The sequence below is a fragment of the Leuresthes tenuis genome, unplaced genomic scaffold (assembly GCF_036924035.1).
Source record: "Leuresthes tenuis unplaced genomic scaffold, fLeuTen1.0.hap1 SCAF_9, whole genome shotgun sequence".
Taxonomy (NCBI): domain Eukaryota; kingdom Metazoa; phylum Chordata; class Actinopteri; order Atheriniformes; family Atherinopsidae; genus Leuresthes; species Leuresthes tenuis.
In genome coordinates this window covers 14,369,270-14,394,470 of record NW_027325363.1, presented here as the reverse complement: position 1 = coordinate 14,394,470, position 25,201 = coordinate 14,369,270, and the positions used below count along the sequence as shown (strand labels likewise).

The window sequence follows — 25,201 nt, the reverse complement described above, 5'->3', positions numbered from 1 at the left end:
CCGGGTAATCTGACTTCCTCCCACTATTCAAAAACATGCGTGCATGGTTGTTTGTCTGAGTGGCCCTGTGACCTGTCCATGGTGTACCCCACATCTTGCCCAATTCAATGGCAGCTGTCATCCCCCACCCCTTGGATGGGTGTAACATTATTTTCTACTATGACTGCAGGGATGTGGAGTAAAAATCACAGCTTTTTGATGAAATGTAAATGATGCCTAAAATCTGCCACCAAATTAAACAAATTACTCCCATATCTTTTCAATGGAAGGTTCTCTTGATTGAGGACAGACTGTGGACCAAATTCCTTCTGATGTGAAAAATGCAGTGTGCTGGGTTGTGTTTTTCCAGCACACCAGGATGTCTTGAAGTGTCCTTTAAAGGAATGAGAGCACTGACCTCAACCAAGTAATCTGTGCTCACAGCTAGACATCAACAGCCATGATCTTTATCTGGCCTGTGCTAATGAAACTAAAGTCACGAGTCTGAGCATCCTAACTTCTTATTTTCTCTGGTTTTGCTGTTTTTGCTGTCCAGTTGTTTTCCAAATCAAATTATATTCATGTCCAGCCGCTGCTTGAGTTCTCTGTGTCAAAATAATGACCTGAGCTTGAAAACTTCTTTAGTTTTTTTAAACTGAATTTAGTTTTTTTAAATTTATAGGGATTATAAATGCTTCTTCGTTGTGGCATACGCACATCGCAGTGGAACAGAATGTGTTTTGTACGGGTTATTTCTGCACCAGCTTACAAAAAGGGGCTTTTGTGAGGCCAGAATCCAGCTGCTGTGGATGCCACAGTGATGTGTCTCAGAGGACAACAGATGCCAACAACACTGCGCTGCCATTGATTAAATGTGCTCCTCTCTATCTGCCTTTGCACAACAAATCTGCTCAGGGCTCCTGTCTTTCTTCTCAGGGTATCTCAAACGATAGCATCCACTTAAAAGTTGTACTTAAAGTTAAAATTTGTTTCTAATGTTGGCTTTTATGATGGACTCCACTGTCTTCGGCAACTGTCAATCAGGGTACTGCTGAGGGGCTTATACCATCCGCTACCGTTGAATAAAGAGTCAAAATAATGTTACAGATGCTGAAGAGGTTAGCTATTAAAGTGATAAGCAATTATAGAGAATTTGTAGGAAAACAGGCCAGCTCAGCATGAAATCTGAGATGGGATTACAGTAACCAAAATGTAGCTCTCCATTAAGAAAAAAAGAAGAGGAACAAGTAGTTTCCTCAGAGGAACTGAGGGTGATTTACAAAATATCCTGCCCAGAGTTTAACCAGAGTTCACACTTACCATACGGCAGCAAATTGCTAAACAATCCATATGTTCCATTTTCAGACTCAAAAAATGCAACAGGTCCATTTGTAAAGCAGTCTGCATGTGTGCAGTCTGGTATTTAGCACATATCTTTTCCTTTCTAATTGCTTTTTATTTTGGAGACATCTGCTTTCAACTTTGCCAGTAAATGTGAAACAAACTGACAATGCTTAGCCACAATCAAGAAGTGCTAACTAGAGCAAATGCGGTGTGAGAAAGTCTGAGATGTTTGGTGCAACACTGGTGGTTCAGATGTGTGTGTACAATGAGCAGATGTCCCACTAAAGCTCTCTGAATCTCTACACACATCTTAATGGAAACTTTTGGGGGGTTCCAACTTAGGGCTTTTTTTTCCCCTTCCTCCTTTGGCTGTTTGATGTGGCCAGGCACGAAAATCTGAACAACTGCAACTTGATAAATCATTCGTGACGAGGGTACAGTGTATTTTTAACAGACAGATTGGATCGGATTGTTATATCAACAGATTGTTGACCAATTCAGGGAGAGGATACATTATGAAGGTTTAGTTTATTCTGTTCCAGTTTTGTCATCTCTTTCTGTTGAACTTTTTTTTTTTTAGGAGTGAAGGTTTAGTGATGATACAGAGGGACTGCTTGAAAGTTTGTATCGCCACATACAGAAGGATGAAGGGGGCAGCAACAACCAGAGCATGGTGAATTTAACTAAATGTACTACAAAGTTCGTAGCAAGCCACTTTGTTCTTCGAGCAGCATTTTTTGTGGCTATTTCTTTTAAGGAATGGATGAGTTTGCCTCTGGAGCATGGCTATTTCCCCAGTTTCACTGATACTTCCTTCTCACAGTTTCAAAAAGTGGAAGCAAATGACTACATTTTTATGTCCAGTTGTGTTGCAGCATCCACGGGATTTCTGAGACTTGTTGTTGACTGAGGCTTGAGTAGATATCCTTGTCCAAATGTTAACAGAAACTTATAACAACAATTGGATCATTTCAAATACAAACACTTTTACTTTGCTGTGAATGATTACTTTGTTGTACTACCCAGCAGTCGTTTAGTGGTCACCAGGCATGACATTCTCACTGAAAATGGGTCTGTTTCCAAAGATTTTGAAGTCTATCCGTAATTTGCATCTAAATAAGAGACAAAGTAGGGTCGAAGTTAAAAACATCCCCAAATCTAAAGTTTTTTTTCAGTCAGACATTACCGCACTTTGATTTTATTTCCATTTAGAAGAATTATCTCAGTGGGCACTGTTGTATAATTAGCAGATATGATGTGAAAGAAATACTTTAAAACTTACAACAAAAGTACTTGTTCTTGTAAATATGAAAAACCGTTGACAATTTCAGTTGACAAGTCACAAAAATGTAATTTATTTTATTTCTATTTAAATGCAAAACAGAAAGAGATATATCTTGAAATGATACATTTTGAGACCATTACATTGAAACGATACATGACAAATGGATGAGAGACTCGAGACATAGAGACTTAACTTAGAGAGAAACAATAGAACACCAGTAGCAGGAGGGACTAAAGACATTAAACTGAAAAGACAATGAAAGCAACAAGTGTGGGAAAGGATGATTTAAAGAGTTCAGCAAAATAGAAAAATAAAATTTTATTAGACAGCAGTTACACTGCAAAATAACATGACACTGTGTTGAAGACAAAATGAACTTCATAAAATTTATCAGAAACACTGGCTCTGCAGATGGTGGTTAAAATTGTGGCTTTATAGACCCAGGTGTTGAGACTTGCAGAGCTGCAGATACAAGAGATGCAATGACTGTTTTTTTTTCATTCTCGGCATGCATTTTCTCATATAAAAGCAACTCACACATTTTCTTTGTGCCTTTTCCAAACCTTTCTTATATTCACACTTTCTCAGAAATGAACAATTAACCATTTTTCCAGAAGAACTAACTTTGTTAGAGTGTTCTAAACTAAATGTATAAAAATGTCTCCGTTGTCGGCCAGGGAAAAGACTCCTCAAAGCTGGAAGTGAAGTTTGAGGTTTCCACCTCAGTTTTACACTTTTCCCCATATTTTTTATCTCGCTCAGTTGTTTTCAGTTCCATAAAAGGGATTTTTTTTCTTTTTCTTCACATAGCTGTATTTCATTCGAAGCCCTTCAAACCACGCCCATAAAGAATAAAAGGGAGTGTGTCCCAACCTCCGCCAGCTATTGTACCCAGACACTGGCATACAAACCATAACTGTAGTCAACTTGAGTATACAAAGTGGTATACAAAGTAACAAAGAGGTGCCATGGAAGAAGGTCAAGTTCGTACTGCTGTCCCATCCTACTTGGGATGGTCCATTTTCAACACTTTGTGCTGCTGTCTGCCTCTTGGGATTATTGCCATCATCTATTCCAACAAGGTACATTGAAATTTTCTAAACATCAAACTTTGTTTCGATCATACTTTTGTTCTTTTCAACCACTGCATTTTCACACCAAAATCTACATCCACACAAACCATTTTGAGTGTAACTTTTTCCTCTTTTTGTTTTAATAACATGTCAATTAAATGTGAAAATCACAGGATTGAACAAATAATTAAATCTATAATTTTCCAATAAATGTATAACGTTAGAGGAAATCCCCATGCCTGCTCTTTGTGACACAAAGATACCTAAGAGGTCAAACCGAAATTTACAAAATCAAAAAACATTTCATATCCTCTGTTAACATTTAAATTACATACTTGCAAAATGATTTAATGTATCTTAGAATTACACCAATTTTAAACATTTTTAATTACAGGTACAGAATTCTATTGTAGCTGGTGACACAGATGCTGCTGTGGAGGCATCAAGCACAGCCAAGAACCTGAACATCAGCGCATTAGTCTGTGGAATAATTCTCCTCACCATTTACATAGCACTCAAAGTCAGTGAACAACAAGCCTGAAGTCATCTGTTTCTGCTTGGAAAAGCACTGGAATTGCATCAAAGCTCATCTTTCCTTCCTCCATTTGCAGAGCCAAACAACAGACAATATCTGGACTTGCTTGTTCATAAGTCTGTTTCTTTTAACTGGGACGCTTTCAAAATACCTGCTTGTAATCAAGACCAAAAACATGTGTATACGTTCTTTACCATGAAACTGTTACTGGGTTTGAGTTGAGCTTTTCTTTTTCTGTTATTTGCAAATAAAAATCAGAGAAAAATTAAAAAAGTGTGTTGAGTTGTGCAAAATCTTGACGAATGCCAGTAATAAAGCTCACAAGATGGGGGGAAAAATGTACACATCTACCAAAGTTGGAATGAAAATGAATGAAGCAAAAATTACAATAAAAACAGCAGAATCGTGTCTATCTGATATGGGTATGCATGATATGAACAAGGGGACAGACTGAAAACGAAGCCATAATGAGCTTCAGAAAAAGAAATTGACCTGATTAAAGGGACTTCCCAACATCTGTTCTTCACCATTATGGGTACTTTTACTGTGTGGCCATGTGTGTGCCCTGCCTTTCATTCTATGGCAGCTTTACAATAGCAAATTGAACTAAGTGGGTATAGAAAATTATTATATTACCATTGTCATTTCTGTCTTTTTAAGCACATAAGGTGGAATGTGCCTCTAACTTATTTTGGTTGTCTGTCTGTTCTTTTAAGTTTCCCAGATACCTAAACTCCAAATTAGCATAGAAACATAAGATATTCTTGTTCACCCTGTCTGGTCCTCTCCTTTCTCTGTGGTCTCAGAACTCTTCTCTCTCAAAAGTCTTTCAAGATGGGAGAATAGAGACGTTTCTCTGTGCTTCCGTTGCAATTCCTCAATCTCCTGCTTGTATAATCATCAAAGGCATATAAAAAAAAAACATACAAGGTTGAGGTTATGGTTAAACTCTCAGCAATATGTAGATATCTATGAATGCAATACAGACTGTCAGCTGGAAGAATGACATGTCATGTTAGGATCTACACAGTCAAAAAGAAGTTAAAATCATGCAATGACACATAAACATAAATAAAAGGAATATTCTGTCCTTACATCTTCAGACAGCAGTCCTTTACTTGGTTTGTGCAGCCTGTGAAGCAGGGAGGCAGCATGGGAGTCTAGCAAAGACTCATTTAAGTCCCCCACGGGGGCTTCCTGCTCATGAAACCAAACACACAAATTTGCCCCCTGTTTTGATGGTGGCATGCCCAATCTGGCCTGAAACAGCTCTCCCAAGCACTCCTGTAGAGCCTGAGTGACACAATTTGAATAAACATCACATTTCTAAAGAATCTTCCAGGTCACAGCAAAATCATAAAACACTGCTGGAGCCTTTAAAAGCAGTTTGATTTAAACTTTTGGTTTGATGTAAAAAACTATGAAACAACTATGATATCTACGTTTGTGTATATTTTTGAGCGTTATTTGCACCTTGTAGAAAAACCTCTGGAAGGCGGGACTGGAGTCAGAGCTCAGATCTTTAATTTTGACATGGGATAGGCAATGGAGTAGCATGAGGGAGAAGCCTCCAACAGACTGAAGCCTCTGGCGACGGACAAAGAGCGTCTCCTCAGCCTCCTGTCAACATTCACCACAGAGTTATTTGTTTGAACATGTTACAGTTGTACTAAAATCCATAAATGCATAATAAATTCATAAAACTGAACCTTGGGACCAGCTTTTAGTATGTACAGGATATTGAGTCCTGTCATAAGGAAGGAGATTTGAAAGAATCCCAATATTACTGTTACTATCACAGTTTTATGATGTGCTATAATAAACATATAAAAAAAAGGCGTTGCCATGAAGGGGAAGAGAAAGCCCTTTCTTCCGTAAAAAACAAACATTACAGTTGGAATGCTTAACTGACACTTTCTTTCATTGATTTGGAGCGTGTGAACTTTTAATCTGAGAGCAAAATCAACCATCAAAAAAGCCCACACAGGAAACTAGAACATTTCACTTCTACGCAGCTAATGTGGTTTGGTCTCGTTTCTCTATCACAACAGACGTAACACGTCTTGTATCTCATGCTGTTGTCTGATGCGTTTTGCTTTGCTATTCAGGTAGAATGAAATTTGATTACATGCAGGAGAAAATAAGGCTAGTCCTTTTCAAAATGTCCCCACTTGCTGCAATGTATAAATATTAGTTACATTGCTGCACCAACATTTTGACGTTGTTGTCAGCTGAGGTGGATGCAGCTGATTTTTGTATGAAGAGACTGATGTTCACACTGTGGCTTTGATATGTGGAAAGCTTTGATGTTTGACCGTCAAGAATACTGAAAGTGTTGCTCTTCAGACAACCAAAGGTAGCCATTTCAAAGTGTATCTTTCATTTAATACATATTATTTTACAGTGCATACACCACACCACTTTATCAATGAGTTAATGTGTACTTATTTGTATTGATATTCATTTTCTTGTAGATGCTACTCATACCAAGATGCAACTGAGCTACTGCACTGGCACTGAGAAGCCTGAACAAAATCTCAGTGTCTACCTTTACATACACTAGCTGTAAGTTTACCTGATAAAAGAAGGAATTTCTGAAAGCGTTGTTGAAGTAATTGTTGTTTGGGAGGCTTGCTGCTATCTGAAGTGAAACGCTCGGAGTCTGTTGGAGAAGAGAAAAGCCTTTTTCATTGATTGAAGCTTCATTGATCCAGGAATGATGAAAAATTTAGAAAATGAGCATGTGTATGCGTCTGTAAAAGAAAAAGAAAACAACAAATATAACTGAAGTGAAGCTTTTTTTTAAGGTGTTTAAAGATTAAATTCAACTGATGACATCGACTGAAATTCTGTAAATTGAAAATATACACAGTGATCACATCAAAGTTCAAGTCGTGTCTTTAGCTAACATATAGAGAGAGCTAGAGTCTCCAGGCTGACTATAGGATGCTGCCTAATGACATAACAAACAAAGAATTTGTCAGAAGTCAAGCTACTTTAAGCATATTCATCCATCACAAACCTAATCCTTTATAGGGACAAAGAGACTTGGAGTGTATCTAAAGCGAAAGCCTTTTTAAACTGAAAACAATAAGCAACAAAGTGTGAGGGGAAAAAACGAGGTACATTTCCACACCAACCAGTTTCAGATTGTGCAGGGTGTGCATCAGATATAAACCGTGTTGGTAGACCAGGAACTCCCTGGGGTTGAGGACTGACAAATCTAAAGGGATGAGCTCTCCCTCACATTCCCACTGAGCATCGAGGGCATCTGCGAAGCCTTTGTCACCGTCTTAACGAAACACAAAACATGACTGATATTTATCAAAGTGCCATGCCACTTCGTGGCCCAACAGCCATTGGATAACACACTATCAGCAAACATTAGTTAAAAAAGCTGCTGTATAACTGAGCCACAGAATATTTGCTTGTCCAAACTCATATAACTTAAGCTCTGTTTGCCCCAGCAAGCAAGCTGCTTGAGACAATATTTTATAAGTTTCCAAGCATGTCACTGAGAAGGATACAAAATAGTACATATAGAATGGACGTGACCTTTGTGACACTTTTCAGTTGTAAAACAATCTGGTTAAACTGAAATTAAGACTTTTAAGGACAGATTGAATAATGTCGTTACCACTGACCCATTGCTGTTAGGCTGTTACGCAAATTAAGTGCAACTTAAGTATCAAATTAAGTATCAACCCTACATGCAGCAGATTTTACATCAGATTTTACATCTACAATCACCGACAAACATGACTCATATCGGCGTTAGTAAATTAAAACTAATATTATATGAATGTTAACCTCATTCTAACAAGTGAGGCCAGGTCCCACAGATGCTTTGGGCCTGTCACAGTGCATGTTCTGTTGTCATTCTGTTGTCGCCTAAAAGGCTTGGTTACACTGATCTTTGCACCTGTAAAGCCACAGGGAGTATTTCAGTGAATCACTTATTTAGTGTCACATATTCACAGTTCAGTGCCATCAGTGGGGAAAAAAAACTTGTTGCTTGACAGCTTGAATATTTGGCCTGAAAACATAAACAGGTTCATGCTTACGTGTCATGTTTTGTGTCAAGAAATAAGCTGACTGTGTCATCAATAAATTACAGGCCCCTGGTTATCAACAAGTCTATAGCTCTCAGTAGATTGTGATGGTAGATCAGCACAATTTTAGGATCTCTCCTGCAAAACATGACACTGCCATCCACGTTATTTCTGATATGCAACCACACACAAATTTGCCGAGGATTAAATAGGTGCCAAAGTTCTCATAAGGAGCAAGGACAGAAAGCAAGACTGCAGTACGAGACCATTATACAACAGCTGTTCCTTTTAACTCTGTTTTCCACTGGCTATTTGTGCGTCACGACTGCTAGGTTGAGGTCAGGGAACACAGTTTCCCCGTTGGGTTTAGGCACCAAAACTTGTTGGTAAAGGTTCAAATGTAAAAACTGCCTAGTTAAGGCCAGGACAGGATCATGTGCTGCGCTAAAGTCCTTTCACAATGCTAACATTACGTTCGGGGATGACATTTTGTTGGCTGCCTTAGCAAGAGTAAACACAAGACTTGACAATTGAATCTATGAATGCATTTCTGTAGTATTACTCATCAAAAGAGTTACACATACCTATCTAACTCACCATAAAGCTCTCCTCCCATAAGCCCTGCCTTCTTGGCCCAGCCCTTCAGCTGTAGCTCCACCCCCTTCAAAAGCTGGAACAGAGGAGAGAGCTCCAACAGCCTTGTCCACTGCTCCTCTGGAGAATAAAAGAACCCTGAATCGATACAGTTAAAGGGACAAAACTCCTTATATGTTCTAACTTCATATATATCATGGCGATGATACCTGTGATAGTGGGAACAACGATGTGTGTAGCCTTTGCAGATCCCTGAATCTGTTGACTTTCTGCGAGGTAATCAAGAGAAGATTAATTCAGTTTAGAAAAATGTTTTCAAACATCATGTTACTAGAATTTTAATAAGGAAACTGTTAGTCTTTAACAGGTGTCTGGCTAAGTCTACCAGCAAATCCCAAGCAAATTCATTCATTCTTTACATGTCCTATGCGTATTAACAAGAGGACAAAAAAAGGACAATCTGTACAGGTGATAGTTGGAGGTTTGCTTCTCGTGCAGTGATAATACATTAGCTCGCAGCTACTTTTATCTAAAGCCATCCAGGTCTAGTGTCTTCCCCAATGACGCTTCTACATGTACACTGGGAATGAATGAAACTGGATTGTTGTGAGTTACGGTTGATTGATGACTTGTAGGTTGGTTTCAGACCATTGAAAAGCAGAGCAAGATCATAAGATTGATGAAGTCATTCAGGGCTTGTGTCATTTAAGATGGTGCAAGCCTGCTTACAGCTTATTCAAACTTAACAGACAAATATGGGAACAGAATCCAGCTTGCCAACTCATACCAAGACAATGTATATTTTCCAAAATTTCTATAGTTATTCTTTTATCGGTAAGATTTGCTGTATAGATTAGGAAAAGCTGGGACTATATGGAAAATGCCAATGAAAAATATGTTGTTACTTTCCCTTTTTATTTCCTTGCAGTAAAAATGAACCCAAGACATTGCAGTTGTTATGTGATGAACTGGATTTATTTAATCCATTTTTGCATTCCAGGCCTGTAATACAATTGCAGAAAAGTATTGTGACAATAAAGCTTTTACAGCTTTGGAAACATTCCCTCTGCTAGTAATTAGACATTTCTCCGCATGTTCTCTGTTGGGGACAGTTGAAGACTGTGAATGTGATTTTGCACTGCCTTATTGAAAAAATGCATGGGTGCCAAAGGCACTGATAAAAAAAAAACACAGGACATCCACAGAACCTGGCTTTTGAACTTGTTGCTGATAACTGCCTGGATGCTACATTTATTCTTTGGTCTGGAGCACAAAGCGTCCATTTCTTCCGAAAAAGATCTTGAATACAGATTGGTCTCACCACAGTGCACGCTGTCACTGTGTGATGGTCAATCTCAGGTGCCTCCAAGCCAAGAGAAGTCAATGCCGTTAACAAAGTGTACAAAGTCGACATAAGGCTTCTGGCACAGTGACTTTTAAGTGTCATTTATGAATGTAATGCTGCTGTGCTTGACAAAGGATTCACACATTTTTTCCTTGCCCATGTCGTATTATAGGCTATTGATGAGTGAAGGTTCTTGATGCAGTGCTGTCTGAGGGATAAACGACCCCTGCTGTCAAACTGTATGCAATGAAAATATGAAAATCCCTACCAGTCCGTATCAATTTCCCTAGCATTTTAATGACTTTCTCTCACATTTCTTAACTAGTTTTAGATCATTTTTCCACCTTTGTTCCCCAAAGACTCAACTTTTTATGAATAAAGCATGATTGCGATTTTCCGCTCATAATTCCTGTTTGTATTCTTATTATTATCATTATCATTATTATTACTATTAATTTGTTTTTAGCCTAACTTATAGCTCTATATCGCATCTGGCCCAACACTGTTTTTTAATGTTCCTCAGGTCTGAAATGCAAAAGTGTAGGTAGATGAACAAATAAAATTAAGTTTACTATTTTGGGTTCATAAACTTTGCCATAAGAGTTTTTGTATTATTTCCATGTTTCTTTCTTCTTCTTTTTTTTTACATTTGGTGTTGGATATAAGAGCTGAATTTTCTGGTTTTATATTCAGTTCAACCAGTGTCCTTTGTCTCACCCTGAGAGTGAATTCCAGAAGATGCAGTGTGTCTTTGTGAATTGTGTGTCAGTGCCAAGCTGGCCTGAAGGCCAGTGCCCTGGGACTGGGCAATATTTCCAGGCTCCCTCAAAGACTGGGTGGAGATTCCTTTAGAAATACAAAAGAGACCTTTTTATTGTTTAAACTAGTGATCAATTCATGGAAAAAAAAACTCCAAGAGAAAAACTAAAAGAATATGTATTAATACTAAATTCAGGAAGTGTCATGTATCTCCAAAGAATGGTTGGGAAGCTGCTTAACAGGGGAAGCACACATGAAGAACAATGTGTAAATAGTTTGCCAAAAAACAGGAGAACAAGAGCTTTACTGTGGATTTACTAAACCTGAACGTTTTTTTATTCTTTGAATAAACTAAAGCCGACCCATTATATCTGTACTTTGAATGAGAAGAGCAGAACAAAGGAGAATGAGAAAATATAAATGTCCTTAAAGCAACAATATTCAATTTGAGTTCCCAAAAACAATTAAATGTATGAATATTTTTAAGCTTATGCAGAACAAATGTAATGATTGAAAGTCCTAATTTAAATTCATGCCATGCAAAAACTTGAGGGCATAGAAAAGTGAAAGTGTTGATGAGTAGCACCAAGATAGGGGAGGTGTTCCAGTGTTGGAAAATTGGCACCATAATCCAAACAGAATGTTTTATTAGCAACAGTCAATGCATGGTTATGACCAAGGACAATATATCCTGTACACCTGTTACAAGACCTGGGGGAAGCAATAACATTTTTAGCGTAGCTGATCACACAAATCACTGTCCTGTTTCTAAATAGAACCTGTAAAACTTTACAGAATCACCATTGTCTTTGATCGGCAGTAGCTTAGAAGGGGAGTACCCTTAAACTTTTTTCAGCTAAGGTTAGCATACCTGACTGAGGAGATTCTGATTAGAAGTCACATCAAGTGTCCATACGGGTATGCTGTAAAAGCCCTACAGTTTAGTTATCAGTGGGTGTTGGGTTGATCTGGGTTTTCTTTTCTACAGTATGTGCTGTGTTTCCAAGTCTGACTCACTGTATGTTGACATATTTACTTTGGAGGGGAATTCCGAAGACAACTGCCATATGGGTTTGCTGCTAAAACTACAGCTGATCCAACAAAGGACCACAAAAATAAAGTGTTGTTTCATGTAGACATAAATGTGGACAATTTGAAATTTAAATGCTGATTGGGGGTAGTGATAATTGTGTAAATGGTAATGTACATGATTCTTAATAGAATGATGGCATCAAAATATTTGAGCAATGCTTTACTATCACAACAGTTATCTTCTTTCGTAAAGGAAAGTCTGGTATATCGTATGTTACAGGAAGTAATGATGGAAGTATTGAAGCTACTTTCTATAGCATATATTAAAAAACATTTTAAAAAAATTCTACTTTGACCTTTAATCAAACGTACAGGTCTAATTAAAAAAGCCCAAACCCAATTCCAACCAGTGTCCAAGGAGAGGATTTGGGCCCAGGGTAACAAAGGTGTTTCCTTTTTGTACAGTCCTTACATTTTTGTTCTGTGGGGAAACGGAACAAAAATGTAAGGAAAATGGCATCCTCTGTTCTGGTGACACCCCTGCTACCAGAACAGGGGTGTCACTGTCTATCTTCAAGGAACTCTTGAAAACCCAGCTCTTCAGAGAGCATCTCCTATCCTAGCACCTATCTCCTTCCCTACCCCCTCTATCTCTGAACTTTATCTTTCTGCACTTCCCTCTATGCCTGCACCCTATCTTTACTCTGTCACCTCTGACAGAGTCGGACTAGTGGGTTCCTTCTATGTAGTTTATTGTTAGCTTTTTATATAGCTGTTATATCTTCATTTGTAAGTCGCTTTGGATAAAATCTGCTAAATGCATAAACATAAACACTTAAAACTTGTACAGCATATGATGCTTTTATGACTTTTCATTATATCTGACTATCACAATATTTAATGCATCAATGTTCAAAAAGAAAATGAATACATGATCCTGATTGCCGGAACTGCAATGAGAAGTATTACAGATTCAATGCACTTGTGACCCTTAGACTAAAACCATAGATCATTTGATAGATGAAATGCACCTCATTGTCCAAATAATTGCATTTTACCAACACACTTCTCGTCCTGACTATTGTGACCTTGGCTGTGTTTGACAGTGAATGTCTATCAATCCATTTCCTTTATCTGCTTTATACAGTTTAGGGTCACAAAGGGCAGCAGTCTGTCCCAGCTGACACTGGGCAAGAAGCAAGGTACACTGTTTCCACACACACACATACACACTGATAGATTATCACAAGGCTCGAGTGGCCTGTAAAGAACATACCTTTCACCACAGGCACAGAGGCTGTCCAGACTCCTGAAGGTATCTCCAAACAATATGCCTGCTTTGTTGACAAACCTATAACATGTTAGAATCAGACTTGAACCATGAATGTTTTTCTTATGGTCAGTAATTCTGTGGCAAAACACCAACAATGGATGCATTAATTAAGAAATACGGGTTTGTCAATGCCTGATTTGCTACAGCCAATTGTTCTATTCCAAAGAGGTTTTTTTTTCAGAAACTTTTTCTTGTCCCATCCAGCTTCACTGGGTGGTAACTGTGTCATGTTTGTTGACTGTAAAAGCTAACAAAACAGGCATTGAAAAGATTATTTGTCGAAACACTCTCCACAGCAATATGTATTGCATATATCGTGGAATACACTCAGTACCGCTGTCTGGTACTGCTTCTGTAGCAGACATGTGCTGATTGAAGGTGCCAGGGGAGAAGATGGTTGGCTGTTTTTCTTCAAGGAGCTGGTTCAGTTTCTCAAGCAGAGGCAAAGCTTTCTGTTGGAGCAGACCCATCGCTTTCATACTTGGTCTATGTTCACTGCACTGGACCAGACCATATTCCTTGAACCAAAAGTTCCCACACAGTACTGCCTAAACAGACAAGCATAAAAGGCTGTTATGCCACTTACGTAGGTTTAATTTGACTCCAATTTGACTGTTCATCTTAGGTTCAACAAAAGCTGATGGCAGCAGACTCAATAATGAAAAGAGACCATTATCCATCCATTTTCTTTCTATTTACATTCTGCATTGTGTGTGTGCTCTCACCTGAGCAGTGTCAGCGCGCAGTTGAGAAAGTAGTCTGACAAAATGCAATGAACTGAGAGCAGCCTCCAACTCTGTCTGCCTGGAACTACACTGCTCCCAAAACTCTCTCTGTCTCAGCTCTCTGTTCTGAAAGCCGAACAACAACAATCTTGTTATTTGGATAGCAGCTCTTTAGAGTGCATCTCGCCGTACAGATCTGACATCAAAGTTTAATAACACAATTTTTCATGGCTTTCTACGGCATACATTTTTCATTTGTGGTCTAAAAGGCCTGTGAACACCTGACCTAACTGTGTCAGTCACCAGCTACTGTGTTGTGTCAGAAATTAACCACAAAGCCAGTGTTCTGACCGTTGCATGGAGTTTTGAACACCATTCTGTTGTCTGCGTTGTCCATTTTTCTTTGTCTTGCTCCAGCTGATCCATACAAACGTTCAGCTTATCAAGGCCAGACATGAGTTCTGAGTGCCAAATGCACTGCTGGTCCCATTCCTCTTTGTCACCTACACCCACAGATGAATATGCATAACTCTACATGTTGCGGCCCCAAATGAAATACTGAACACTGGCATAATGTTAATTACCATCCAAATAAAGGTTGCAATATGAAAAGGTGGCATAATGCATCCTTCCTTTGGAAAGCAATGAATGTAAAAGTAGCAATGCTCATCTCTCCCTTTCCCTCATTCTGCCAGCTTGCCAAGCAATTTACCCAATGTGAGGATGTGCAACACATGGAGGGGCAGGATCAGAGCCAAGTAGGAGCGCTGTGCTACCCTCCTCTGGGCCTCGGTCTGTGCTGCATCTTGTAGTTCCACAGTTGCTTCCATCAGTTGCCTCCCTGACCACTGCACCTGCAGCAGAGTGCACACTTATACTTTGAAGATGAGAAGGAGGTAAATCTTAGCATTCTAGCGCTCAAGCCACATGCACTCATCCACTAAGGAAGTCCAGGGGACAGGGATGGAAAACACATGCACACAAGGATACAGTGGCTTTGGAATCTATGTTTACTTTCAGGATATGAAAGGTTTCACTTAAATTATTTTTCAATGCTCTTTGCCACAAGATTCACTCGTCTCTTTTCTCACTTCTACAGGTTCAAAAGGCTCAATTCTTTTTAATTTCTCTATATGTGTTGAGTCCAGACTGTATAAAATATTCATCAACAAAACAGAGCTGCTCCCTTCCTGCTGACCTGATAGGAGTTTGCGTCTGCAGCTCGAAAGAGACACTGGGATAAAGCTGAGTCCAGATCAGTAAGAATATCTTCCTCATGCTGCCTTTGCTGCTGCCAGTAAGTGTTTCTCACACACATCTCACTCTGCAGCGCCTCTACCTGGCATACAGTGGCAAAAACAACAAGTAAGAGCACACAATTTACTGAATTCAGGACAGCAAATTAATGATTACAGATTACAAAGCATCATAATACTGAATCACAAAAGGCTGTAGTACAAAAACAGGTCATTTTCCACTTTACGTCTACGGTGAAGGTTTTGTGATTGAATGCATTAATAAAAATATGCCTCTCAATTATTTTTCCCACCTGTAAAGTTTCAGTTTGTTCTGCCATCATAAGCCAGTATGAAGCTGTGACAGGCACAACTGTTTTTTTAGACACATCCAGCCTTGCTCCAACCACAGGGGCCAAAAGGCCTGTCACTGGATCAACAGTCTGAGATCCATAACGGATCGCCACCAGGCCTGTGAGGTAGAACAGTAGAAAGAGAAAAGGTCAAAACGTGTATCAAAATGGGATATTCAATTTAATTCAAAAGTGAATTGTGTGTTACAGCATGTGAACATGTGCAACAGCTTGTGTCATCATGATGCCTTTTCCATCTGGATCCTCCATAGTGCCAGCCAACGGGATTGCATCCCCAGAGACTGGATCCGTCTGACACCCGAGCACAGGAACACTAAGACCAGATCCCATTGGGTCTGTGTAGTCCATCCCCAGCAGAGCTGCTACACAGGTGTCTGAACCTGGCAGTGGCATCTCTCCTAATTTTAACAGCACAAAAAGTATTTTTAATTTCTTGCAAATTAAAAAGAAGGGCTGCAGAAAACAGCACATTTCTATCATCTCTTGAGTGGCAAAATAAGCTCACACTATTTAGAGATGTTTTCTTTAGCTAATATCAAATGACTTCAAGCCAAAGTAAACAAATAAATTATGGAGAAGTTAAATTGAGGTAAATTAAACAGCACTGTGACTTAATGGCACTTTAAGTAAAATATACTAAAGACTAGAAGATACTAAATTAAGCAGACTATCAAGCAAAATTCCCATAACCATACAACCTCATGAGCTGAAAATATTATTTTAAAGTAAGCAGCATGCAGATACCATAATGAAGTAGAGAAACAAAGTCACAGGACTGGTATCACAACAAAACACGTGATCACGCGATCTCTGCCTAACAAAAAAAACAAACTTCAAGCTGTTCATATTGCCACAGCAATGATTTAACATTAAACTTAAAATATTACAATGTTATCCAAAGGGCATAACACAAATAAACATCCTCCTCTAGGTTATTTTAATGACTTTTAGGCTTAAAAATTAACTTAAAAAAAAACAACAACAAGACCAACTAGGGCAAATCATAAAATATGCTAGAAACCAAAAGCCAAATCAAGAACAGACTACAAACAGAGGAAAACCAATTACTCCAAAGTAATCCAAATACTAATAACCCAAACACAAGCTTTGATTTACTGTTGACTGAACCAGTGACTTCTCGGGTAATTATACCTGTATTATGTTATATGTTCTTGCAACATTGAATTCTCTTAGATTACAAGCCACTTTTCTTCCATTACATAAAACTGTGATATTGTTAGGGTGTACTGAGAACAAGGAAGCTGTATAATTCTGTTCAGCTGCCTACTGTCAATACCTCAGCCTATGAAGCGTGACTTAAATGTTAATGTTAAAATCAGGTGCAAAACTCTTCTTGACGGGCAAATCAGAAGAGCTCATTGCTTTCCATCTAATAACATACAATCATATTACTCTGCAAACTCTTGAGCATATTTATGTTGGTGTCATGAAAATAGATTTGTATGAAAAAGAGAGAACAATGTTTAGGACCAGTTTTATATTCTATTTGTAAGATCCTGGTTTATCTGTATTTGTGAGTTATCTTGTATTGTTTTCTTCATCCTTTCACTTGCCTTGCAAGCAGAGATGTAAATTAGCAATCTCGTCCCAGTTATATGAAACAATAAGTTAATTATAAATAGTGTTTTATCAGATGACACATAACTCCAAAAGTATGTGTAGCGGACATATATAGATGAGATATTTCACAACTTAAGGATAAATAGATCAGTAACAAAGGGAGGAAGAGGAAGAAGTATTGGAGAAAATAAGAAAAGTCAGGAATTGTGGCGCAGTGACCATAAAAAGACTACACAAATACAAACACTCAAACATTTCCTCACCGAGAGACCCGCCATCCTGCTGGACACCCACAGCCCAGTCCAGCAGCATCTCCAACCTGGTCTGCAGCTGCAGCTGGCAGTGCAGGCTCCTTCCCCAGGCTTCCTCAAGATCCTTGGTCCCAGCAAGAAGATGATCTTGTCGACCAATGGCATTGTCGTTGCCTGAACTGGGCTGTAGATGTTGCAAAGTTGGATCTGAGCCCCAGTCCTCAGTTAGTGACTTCAGAAGATCCAAAACTTTTAGCATCGCTGCCAGGACCTGAGTGAAAGAAATCACAAGTCACTTTCACTCAAGTGATTTTCTTTTCAAAATAAAACATTGGCTGAATACATCCATTACTATGTCTCTCATGTCATCAATTCTTAATTGTAATATTTCAAATTTGATATGTGTGTCATGCATCCAGGTATTACTCCCAATAAACTTTGTGATATGATCATTTTGTAAAAAGATTGCTTCCATAGTTAACGTATGGCACAGGAAAATAGAAAATGCGAAGAAGTCAAGACTTATATAAAAACTGATAATATCAAAAGCTCCAGAACCGGGTGGGAGAGAAAGTTAATAAAGTGTGTGTTGTTTCTTATTTCTCATGTTTGAATTAATCTCACTCAATTTTCAGATGCAGTCAAAGGCAAGTAGTTCAATCAAACACCTTGCTGTCTAGCAAAGATTGGTATCCTCCTGCATTCAGCAACAGCTGTCCAGCCCTGATGCTGGCCCCTCCCACTCTCACCATCCGCCCACTTAGAGGTTCAATGAAGGACTCTGCCAGCAAGACCCCACCTACTGGCAGCACATCTCCTACACAGACACACAAAACCTTTTAGTTTATTTCTATCTGAAATAAATTTCAAATGAATAAATTTGAAATCTCTTTTTCAAGAGTGTCCTGGCCAAGATCAGCAGCAGCGACAAACACAACGGAACACAAAATAATTTTCACATGTAGATATAAAAGGGGAAGTACAAAACATCTAAAGGTAAGACGACAAAGATTTAAGACGCACAAAACTTCAGAATATTTAACACCACAGTCATCGCAGGTCAGAGGAGGACAGAATGGCCAAACATACAATTTACAACCAGACAAATCTGCTTCTAATATGTTTCTAATTAGTTTAAAAAGGTTCAGTGAAACCAGCTCCCAAAGATTCAAGAGATTTTTGCAAATTATTCCAAGCAGAGGGAACAGCCTGCCTAAATGCTTTCTCTCCAAATTCAGTTTGCACAGTGGTGATAGATGACAGGATTAGTTCATTGGTGCGAAGACGATAAGTTCCCATTTGAAGGATAAACGTCTTTAGAAAATTTGGGAGCAGACCAAGAATAGTTTTATAAAGATTTGAGTCTGCAAGAGGACAAAGCAGACTACCCAACATGGGCGTACAATGTGCAGTGGTGTGTGAAGGTTATAAGGTTTGAGATGAACCTCTGTGCTCCATGCATGTAATCTTTGCAAACAAAGATGCATACGTGAAAATAACATCACCATCATCAACCACAGACATGAAGGTAGCAGCAATAAGTCTTTTTTTTCCTGCCTTAATGAAAAAAAAGTTTTGAAAATTTGAGAAGATCAGAAGTTTTGTTTTGTTGGCAATCAAAGCAAGATTTTGAATCACACAACGTTTACTAGGCAGTATTAAAAGCTTGCTGTAGTTGACAGAATGCATGATGAGATGTAGATGCAGAACAATACACCACCACAAGTTTAACAGACAGTACAGATTTTTTTTTGTGCATTCACCACCAGCACTGACCTGTTACCGGATCTAAACTGACCCCAACACTGAGCACAACGTTGCCCGTCCTTGAGTCCAGCATGGGATAACCAATCTGTATGGGCTGTGGCAGGCGGGTGAGTGGGCAAATATGCAGTCCGCCCAGTGGGTACACCAATCCAGTTTGTGGGTGGATGGTTACTGCCAGAGTGGGTACCGGGATCCCTGTGTCTGGCTCTGCCATGGGAATACCTAGTTGGAGCCTCTGGCCCAGCCTCAGGCCTTTGAGTCTAATGCTTGGCAAAGGCTGGTCTGAGTGGCAGGAGGTTGGGTAGGGAATGAAAGGAAGAAGGGGACTGTCCCACTTTCTGTTGTCACCTAGAAGAAAAAGTGGCACAAATTAGCGTTATAGGAGGAAGGCCTGTTATTGGAACTTGAATGTCATCAATCTGAACAATATAATCCGTCCATCTAAACATCCATTTTCTATACCCGCTTAATCCAATTCAGGGACTTGGAGGGGCTGGAGCTTATACCCGCTGTCATTGGGCAAGAGGCAGGGTACACCCTGGTTAGGTTGCCAGTGCATCACGGGGTCACGTAGAGACAAACAAGACAAACAACCATCCACACTCCTAGAGATAATTTCCAGTCACCAATTAACCTGACATGCATGTTTTGGGCTGTGGAAGAAAGCCCGGAGAGAACCCACGCATACATGAGGAGAACATGCAAACTCCATACAGAGAGGCTCCAGTTGGGATTCAAACCAGGAACCCTCTTGTCATGAGGAGACCACGCAGCCCTAAAAATAAATCTTTACTTTTAATTCAGTTTACAATTTGGGATTAATGCATCATGCTGTCATGAGATGTCACTGGTGTATCCTTGCTTGAAGCCTCCTCACCCCTCAATCCTCTCTCTTCTGGGTGCATTTTAGGATCGGGGACATCCTTTGAAATAGTTGGTCATAAGCAATATCTAGTTCACGGGCAGCAGGCCAGAGGAGAGAGACAGATGATATAAGCTTCGTATGTCCACACCTTCACATATGCAGCCAATTAACACAATTAAAAGACTCTTGTCCTGCCTCTACAACATCTCTGGTGATGCAGAGCGGTATGACACAGCATATTGTCCTGCAGTTCATTACGCTCATAAGGGTTTTGTTCGAGCTTTCACTGATGTCAAACTGAAATGCACAAAAAACATTTCAAACAAAGCCAAACATTGTTCATGTTACCTGAGCAAAGGTCAGTGGTGAACACTAACGTAGAGCTGGCAGGATCATAGGCCACATTGCCAGCGATGGGCATAACTCTGCCAGTCTGAGGGTGGATGAAGAAATCAGGGGGCACTGCCATGGTATGACCGCTACTCAGCAGCATATGGCTGTGAGCATTTGGCCGTATGAGGCCTGTGGCTGAATCATAGCGGACGGCCTGAGACAGACGCAAAGATCCATCAGGACCTCGAGTGCGGAAGAAAAGGAAATAATTGTAAAGAAATAATCCACAATGAAAATTCTTGTGATTATCAAAGCTCACTTGCATGCTAGGTACAGAGTTTTAATGGTGGGGTGTGCTCTGGTGAAAAAATCAGCACCAAATCAACATTGGGTTTACAAATATAATTTGAATGCAAAACATCAATCAATCAGAATCTCATTTTGTATATTTTTGTCCATCTACATTATTATTATCTGAGTAATTTTTGTCTGGCTTTTCTTGGGCTGCTTTTCTACTGTAAGACCCTTCTTTAACAGTAGATGGTGTTGTTTCTGTAAGATTGAGGAAGCTGTGTCACGCAAGGGTGTTCTACTCACCAAAGATGTCATCTTTGGTCAGGACAGTTCCAGTGTCAGGGCAAAGCAGTTTGGCCCCTGTACCCTCACCCAACAACCCCCATGCCCCCTGCCGGTGGCATTCTGCTGACAAAAGCTCTCCCATCTCATCCACAAGGGACATTAGCTTCTGAATCACACTAAGAATTAGGGAAAAGACGGTTGAAGATTCGATGGAATTTAATGCATAGTTCTGTTTAACTACATGTTATTGATGCTCATGAAAAAACGGTCAGATTTTTACATTTGCTGGTGTAGCTCAAAGGAGGGCTGGTTGTTGAAAATCTTGGACAGGAGTCTTGTGCACTCTCTGAGCTGAGACATAAACATGCTGTAAACCCTTTGCTTGGCCTGCTGCTCTATCATCAGAACCTGTAGGAGACCAAACACAGCCGGTCCAGTGGCACTCTTAGATTGTGTAATAATTTCACATATTTTGTTAATTGGACAATGCATTATTTAGAATTTGCTATTGCTGACTGAACTACAGAACCATGAAAAAGTGTTGAACTTCTGCTTATTTCTTATAAGATGCCTTAAAAAAGACATCTACTGCAGATTAACAATATCTGAAGGTGTTGAAATTGGGAAAGAACATCAACAAAGACCGGATACAGCAACTGAAAGATGCATTGGTCCCCTTAATTAGCCTCATCAGAAATGGTCTCCATGGAAAGGTGGTTGTCAATAAGTCATTCTTAAAGAAAGGCAAACAGGGACAAAAGACTGATGTATGCCAAATGGTTCAAGAACTGGTCTGAAAATCAGTGGCAGGCAGCCTATGGACGTCCTATGGAGTCATGAATCCTCTCAAGAGCCTGGATCTCAACATTATTAAAGTGTAGGATCTTCTTGACAAGAAATGGAACATAAGGCAGCCAATATCCAAAGAAAAGCTTTGAAATGTCCTCCAGGAAGCCATGAGAACTATTCCTGGAGACTACATAAAGAAATCACAAGAAATCTTGTCTAAGTGGGTTCAGACTGGGATGAAGAATAAAGGTGGTCCTAACAAATACGGACTTTCAAGCTTGTTAGAATTGCGCATCTGTTGCATCATGTACTGTATTTACATTTATGTTTGCACACATTTCAATAAAATGAAGCACTACCTTCCCATTCAAATGAGGGGTGGCTCAAGACTTGTACACAGTACTGTATAATAAATCACGTTGTGTTATATGACTGAGGCTAACTTAAAATGTCATTTTCCTGATTAATTTTATTTCATCAGCCCGACGAAAGAAAACAAAACCGAACAGAAAGTACATTCAACAGATTCTGTCCAGAACACAAAAACACTTATGTATTCTTTTATGAATTACTGCATCCTTTATTCCTTGTATTTGCCTTTATTTGGTGATTTGTAAATGAAACCAACTATTTTCAATGATGTGTGTAATAGACAATGATATATACCTGCAACTGACTGTCGAGCAGAGTCCTCAGCTGTGAAGCCAAAGTCTTGCGTCGCACCACCTCTCTCTCCATCTCCCTCCTTATCCTCTCATAACTCTCCCCCACCCTCTCCTCAACAATCACGCATGGGTGGAGTAGCTGCAGTTTCCCAAGCACACCCTGATATAGCTCCTTTACCTGTATACAAACAAACATTGAGAACAGTATCATCGTAAGACTTTAATGATCAGATCACATGTCTGCATTGCAGCTGGAACGCATCTAACCAACACTAGGGGAAGCACGTTTGTGGCATGCCATCTCCTCTTACATCTTTATCACTTAAGCTGTCCTGAGGCCTGTAATGATAATCTGTATCTTTTACACTGCATTCAGACAATTTCATCGTAGGAACAGGAGGACCACAGGACAACGAGGGTTGCAAAGAAGAAAACAGGTATTCACTTGTGATACTCAATCTGTTTCTGTTTACTTGATCTTTATCAGTGAGCGGTATATGGTGAAGAGTCTGAAGCTGGTGAAAGAAAACAGAAGGGAACGATAAGAAGTAAGTGACTGAACTGGACCAGCGTTTGTAGGAAATTAGGGAGTGTGAGGCACGAATGCATTCTTAGAATCTTCCTTTAAACAATGACATCTAGACTCTGACCTCAGGCTGAGACAGTCAAAATAACTCAAAGAAGAATTCCATTAAAAGATAAGGTAGATTCACTATTTTTTTTTCAGTTGGGCCTTTGCAATAAAGTCAATGCTCTGTCTGCATATGGTCAATACAATCGCAATTGTCAATTTCACTGTAGTTTTTTGTACCTGTATCTTAGATCACGCTGTGTTGTATGACTAAACCTGACTTAAAATGTACTTAATTGTATTTCATCATCCTGACAAAATAAAACAAAGCATAAATGCAATCAACTGTCCACGGGCTCGATCGTAAAAAATTATTTTTAAAAAGTATGCAACCTGATAGCGTCTTGGATTTCAGGGGAACTACATGCAAATGTTGCAGTTATGTTAATGCAAATTTTTTTTTTTTTCTGTCGCTGGGAAAATCCAAATAAAAGCCCCTTTATATAAATTGTGTGCTGACACCGACTCAATTTGGGCATGTGTAACATACAGATTTTAATTAGAAGGCTCCCCAAAGAGAATACTCTTCAAAGGTTCTCCTTCAGAGAAACTGACATGCACCAGAGTGTGTTTGTAGGAGACAAAAAGGGTATGTATGAGTCCTTTCACATGTGTCATTTGCATATAAAATATTAGCTGCAGACCTCAGTGGTGAACAGCCCCAGTTGTGTAGTGACAGCAAGGCTTTGTTTGAGCAGGAGGCTGTAGAAGGTGTTACTGTTAAATGCCTCCAGATCCACTTGGTGTTCGTAATCCCAAAACTCTTCTGAAGCATCTGTGCAGACTATAAACATGAGAGTAAAGGCACAAAAAGAGAAAATACATGAGTATAAAACTTGTAACCTCTCTCCAAAGAACTTCAAAGAGCAATTCTAAAGTGCTGTATGAGGAGGATGAATGAGTTTGAAACATGTCACCCACCTTTGTGAAGGTTTTGGAACATCTGGTTTGATATTAAATGTTGGTGCATAGTTCTGTGTATGTAAGTACATCAGAAGCTGTACAATAACAGTCCCAAGAAATTGCCCCTGATGTTAGTTTTGTGAAATGGGCCTTTTCAACAGTCATTGGTTGAGTGGGAGCACCTCCCTATAGTCACAGTAAGTCTTACATAATATGCCAAAGGGGTCCTCAATGTATTATCAATGTGTTATGCGTGCACACTGCATGTGCATTAGTTTGACTTGGTGCATATCATGTTTGAATGTAAGTCATGCAATGTATTGGCCTTTGGGCTTTTCATGAATGAGCAGAGTGGGCATGTCTGGTGTCCATATTTATGACAAGAATATTCCACCTGGCTGAATGGAGTCTTGTGTCACTTTAGCTTTTTGTTTTCGATGAGTCTTCCTAAATGAGATCACCCTTGAGCCTTTTGATGCGTAGTCATCCATCTGATAGGCCAACTGCAACAAGCGATATCGCATTTTGATGGGCTTCTTTTCCGGCCATCCATATTCACGGAACAGGATCTACACAGGGTATATGTTGTTGTTTTTTTAAATGTGAGCACTACTTTGAACACTATTTTGAGAGCTGGTTGTAGCAAGTTGTAGCATTTTTATATCTTGTGGCAGCCTGTGTAAACTAACCAGCACCGTAACACATAAACAGAGGATGACCACAGCTCCGAACAGCAGTCCTCCGGTCACCAGCCAGTCTGGTCGGAGTAACAGATCTCGTCTCCTGCTGATTCCCATCCTAGTCACGTGACGTGGGATGGTAGGGAAGAAGGGGCCAGGCTCATAACACTGGCCACCTGCAGGCATCACTCGCACATACTGAGAAAAAGGTATTTGAATAGTTAGTCAAACACTGCTGTTCATATATCACACTTGAATCAGTGAAAGGCAGGATATATTTCACAATTTTGAAATATTCCAAAATTGCTTTTATCCATTCATCAAAATATGTTTTTTTTGTCTTGTTTAGTTTGAAATATACATTGTTTTTCATCATGAAGAGGACAAGTATAGTATCACATATGATCTGGAAAAAAGCTACTAAAATTAGCCCGGATTACATATGACATCATGTCTTTTTAAATGACATTATAAAGTATTTGTTTATTGCAT

The 25,201-nt window shown here is 39.4% G+C and overlaps 2 protein-coding genes across 4 annotated transcripts; both read right to left on the bottom strand.

Moving 5' to 3' along the window:
• Positions 1-2,747: 2,747 nt before the first annotated feature.
• Positions 2,748-15,632, bottom strand: LOC140313635 (uncharacterized). Its single transcript, XM_072391635.1, has 15 exons — positions 15,606-15,632; positions 15,255-15,395; positions 14,769-14,910; positions 14,408-14,559; positions 14,057-14,182; positions 13,666-13,879; positions 13,275-13,349; positions 10,925-11,053; positions 9,072-9,131; positions 8,866-8,982; positions 7,357-7,508; positions 6,792-6,878; positions 5,690-5,836; positions 5,312-5,509; positions 2,748-5,101 (listed from the first exon to the last, which is right to left on the bottom strand). The coding sequence occupies exons 1-15, from the start codon at positions 15,630-15,632 to the stop codon at positions 4,985-4,987; spliced, it is 1,884 nt and encodes a 627-aa protein (XP_072247736.1). The 3' UTR covers positions 2,748-4,984.
• Positions 14,871-24,955, bottom strand: LOC140314318 (uncharacterized). 3 transcript variants are annotated; one of them, XM_072392470.1, is made up of 13 exons: positions 24,719-24,955; positions 24,424-24,598; positions 23,771-23,910; positions 22,497-22,673; positions 21,322-21,449; positions 21,060-21,217; positions 20,478-20,705; positions 19,274-19,612; positions 18,166-18,314; positions 17,510-17,768; positions 15,606-16,063; positions 15,255-15,395; positions 14,871-14,910 (listed from the first exon to the last, which is right to left on the bottom strand). In XM_072392470.1, the coding sequence occupies exons 1-11, from the start codon at positions 24,893-24,895 to the stop codon at positions 15,849-15,851; spliced, it is 2,145 nt and encodes a 714-aa protein (XP_072248571.1). In that variant the 5' UTR covers positions 24,896-24,955; the 3' UTR covers positions 14,871-14,910; positions 15,255-15,395; positions 15,606-15,848. The 3 variants fall into 3 exon arrangements, with proteins under 3 accessions (XP_072248571.1, XP_072248570.1, XP_072248572.1); XM_072392469.1 differs by lacking the exon at positions 14,871-14,910 and having other exon boundaries at positions 15,202-15,395; XM_072392471.1 differs by lacking the exons at positions 14,871-14,910; positions 24,719-24,955 and adding an exon at positions 24,048-24,215 and having other exon boundaries at positions 15,202-15,395; positions 24,424-24,511.
• Between the last annotated feature and the right edge of the window lie 246 nt (positions 24,956-25,201).

Bases quoted from the DNA above. Each gene is read 5' to 3' on its own strand.
- LOC140313635 (XM_072391635.1), bottom strand. From the start codon at position 15,632: ATGGCAGAACAAACTGAAACTTTACAG. The intron at 14,560-14,768 runs GTAAATTGCTTG...CTGTGGGTGTAG, and splicing joins GTTGCACATCCTCACATTGG to GTGACAAAGAGGAATGGGAC. The intron at 5,510-5,689 runs GTGCAAATAACG...TGTGTCACTCAG, and splicing joins TCCAGAGGTTTTTCTACAAG to GCTCTACAGGAGTGCTTGGG.
- LOC140314318 (XM_072392470.1), bottom strand. From the start codon at position 24,895: ATGCCTGCAGGTGGCCAGTGTTATGAGCCTGGCCCCTTCTTCCCTACC. The intron at 21,450-22,496 runs GTATATATCATT...GGTCTCCTACAG, and splicing joins TGCTCGACAGTCAGTTGCAG to GTTCTGATGATAGAGCAGCA. The intron at 16,064-17,509 runs GTGAGGAAATGT...TGTTAAAATTAG, and splicing joins GCAGGATGGCGGGTCTCTCG to GAGAGATGCCACTGCCAGGT.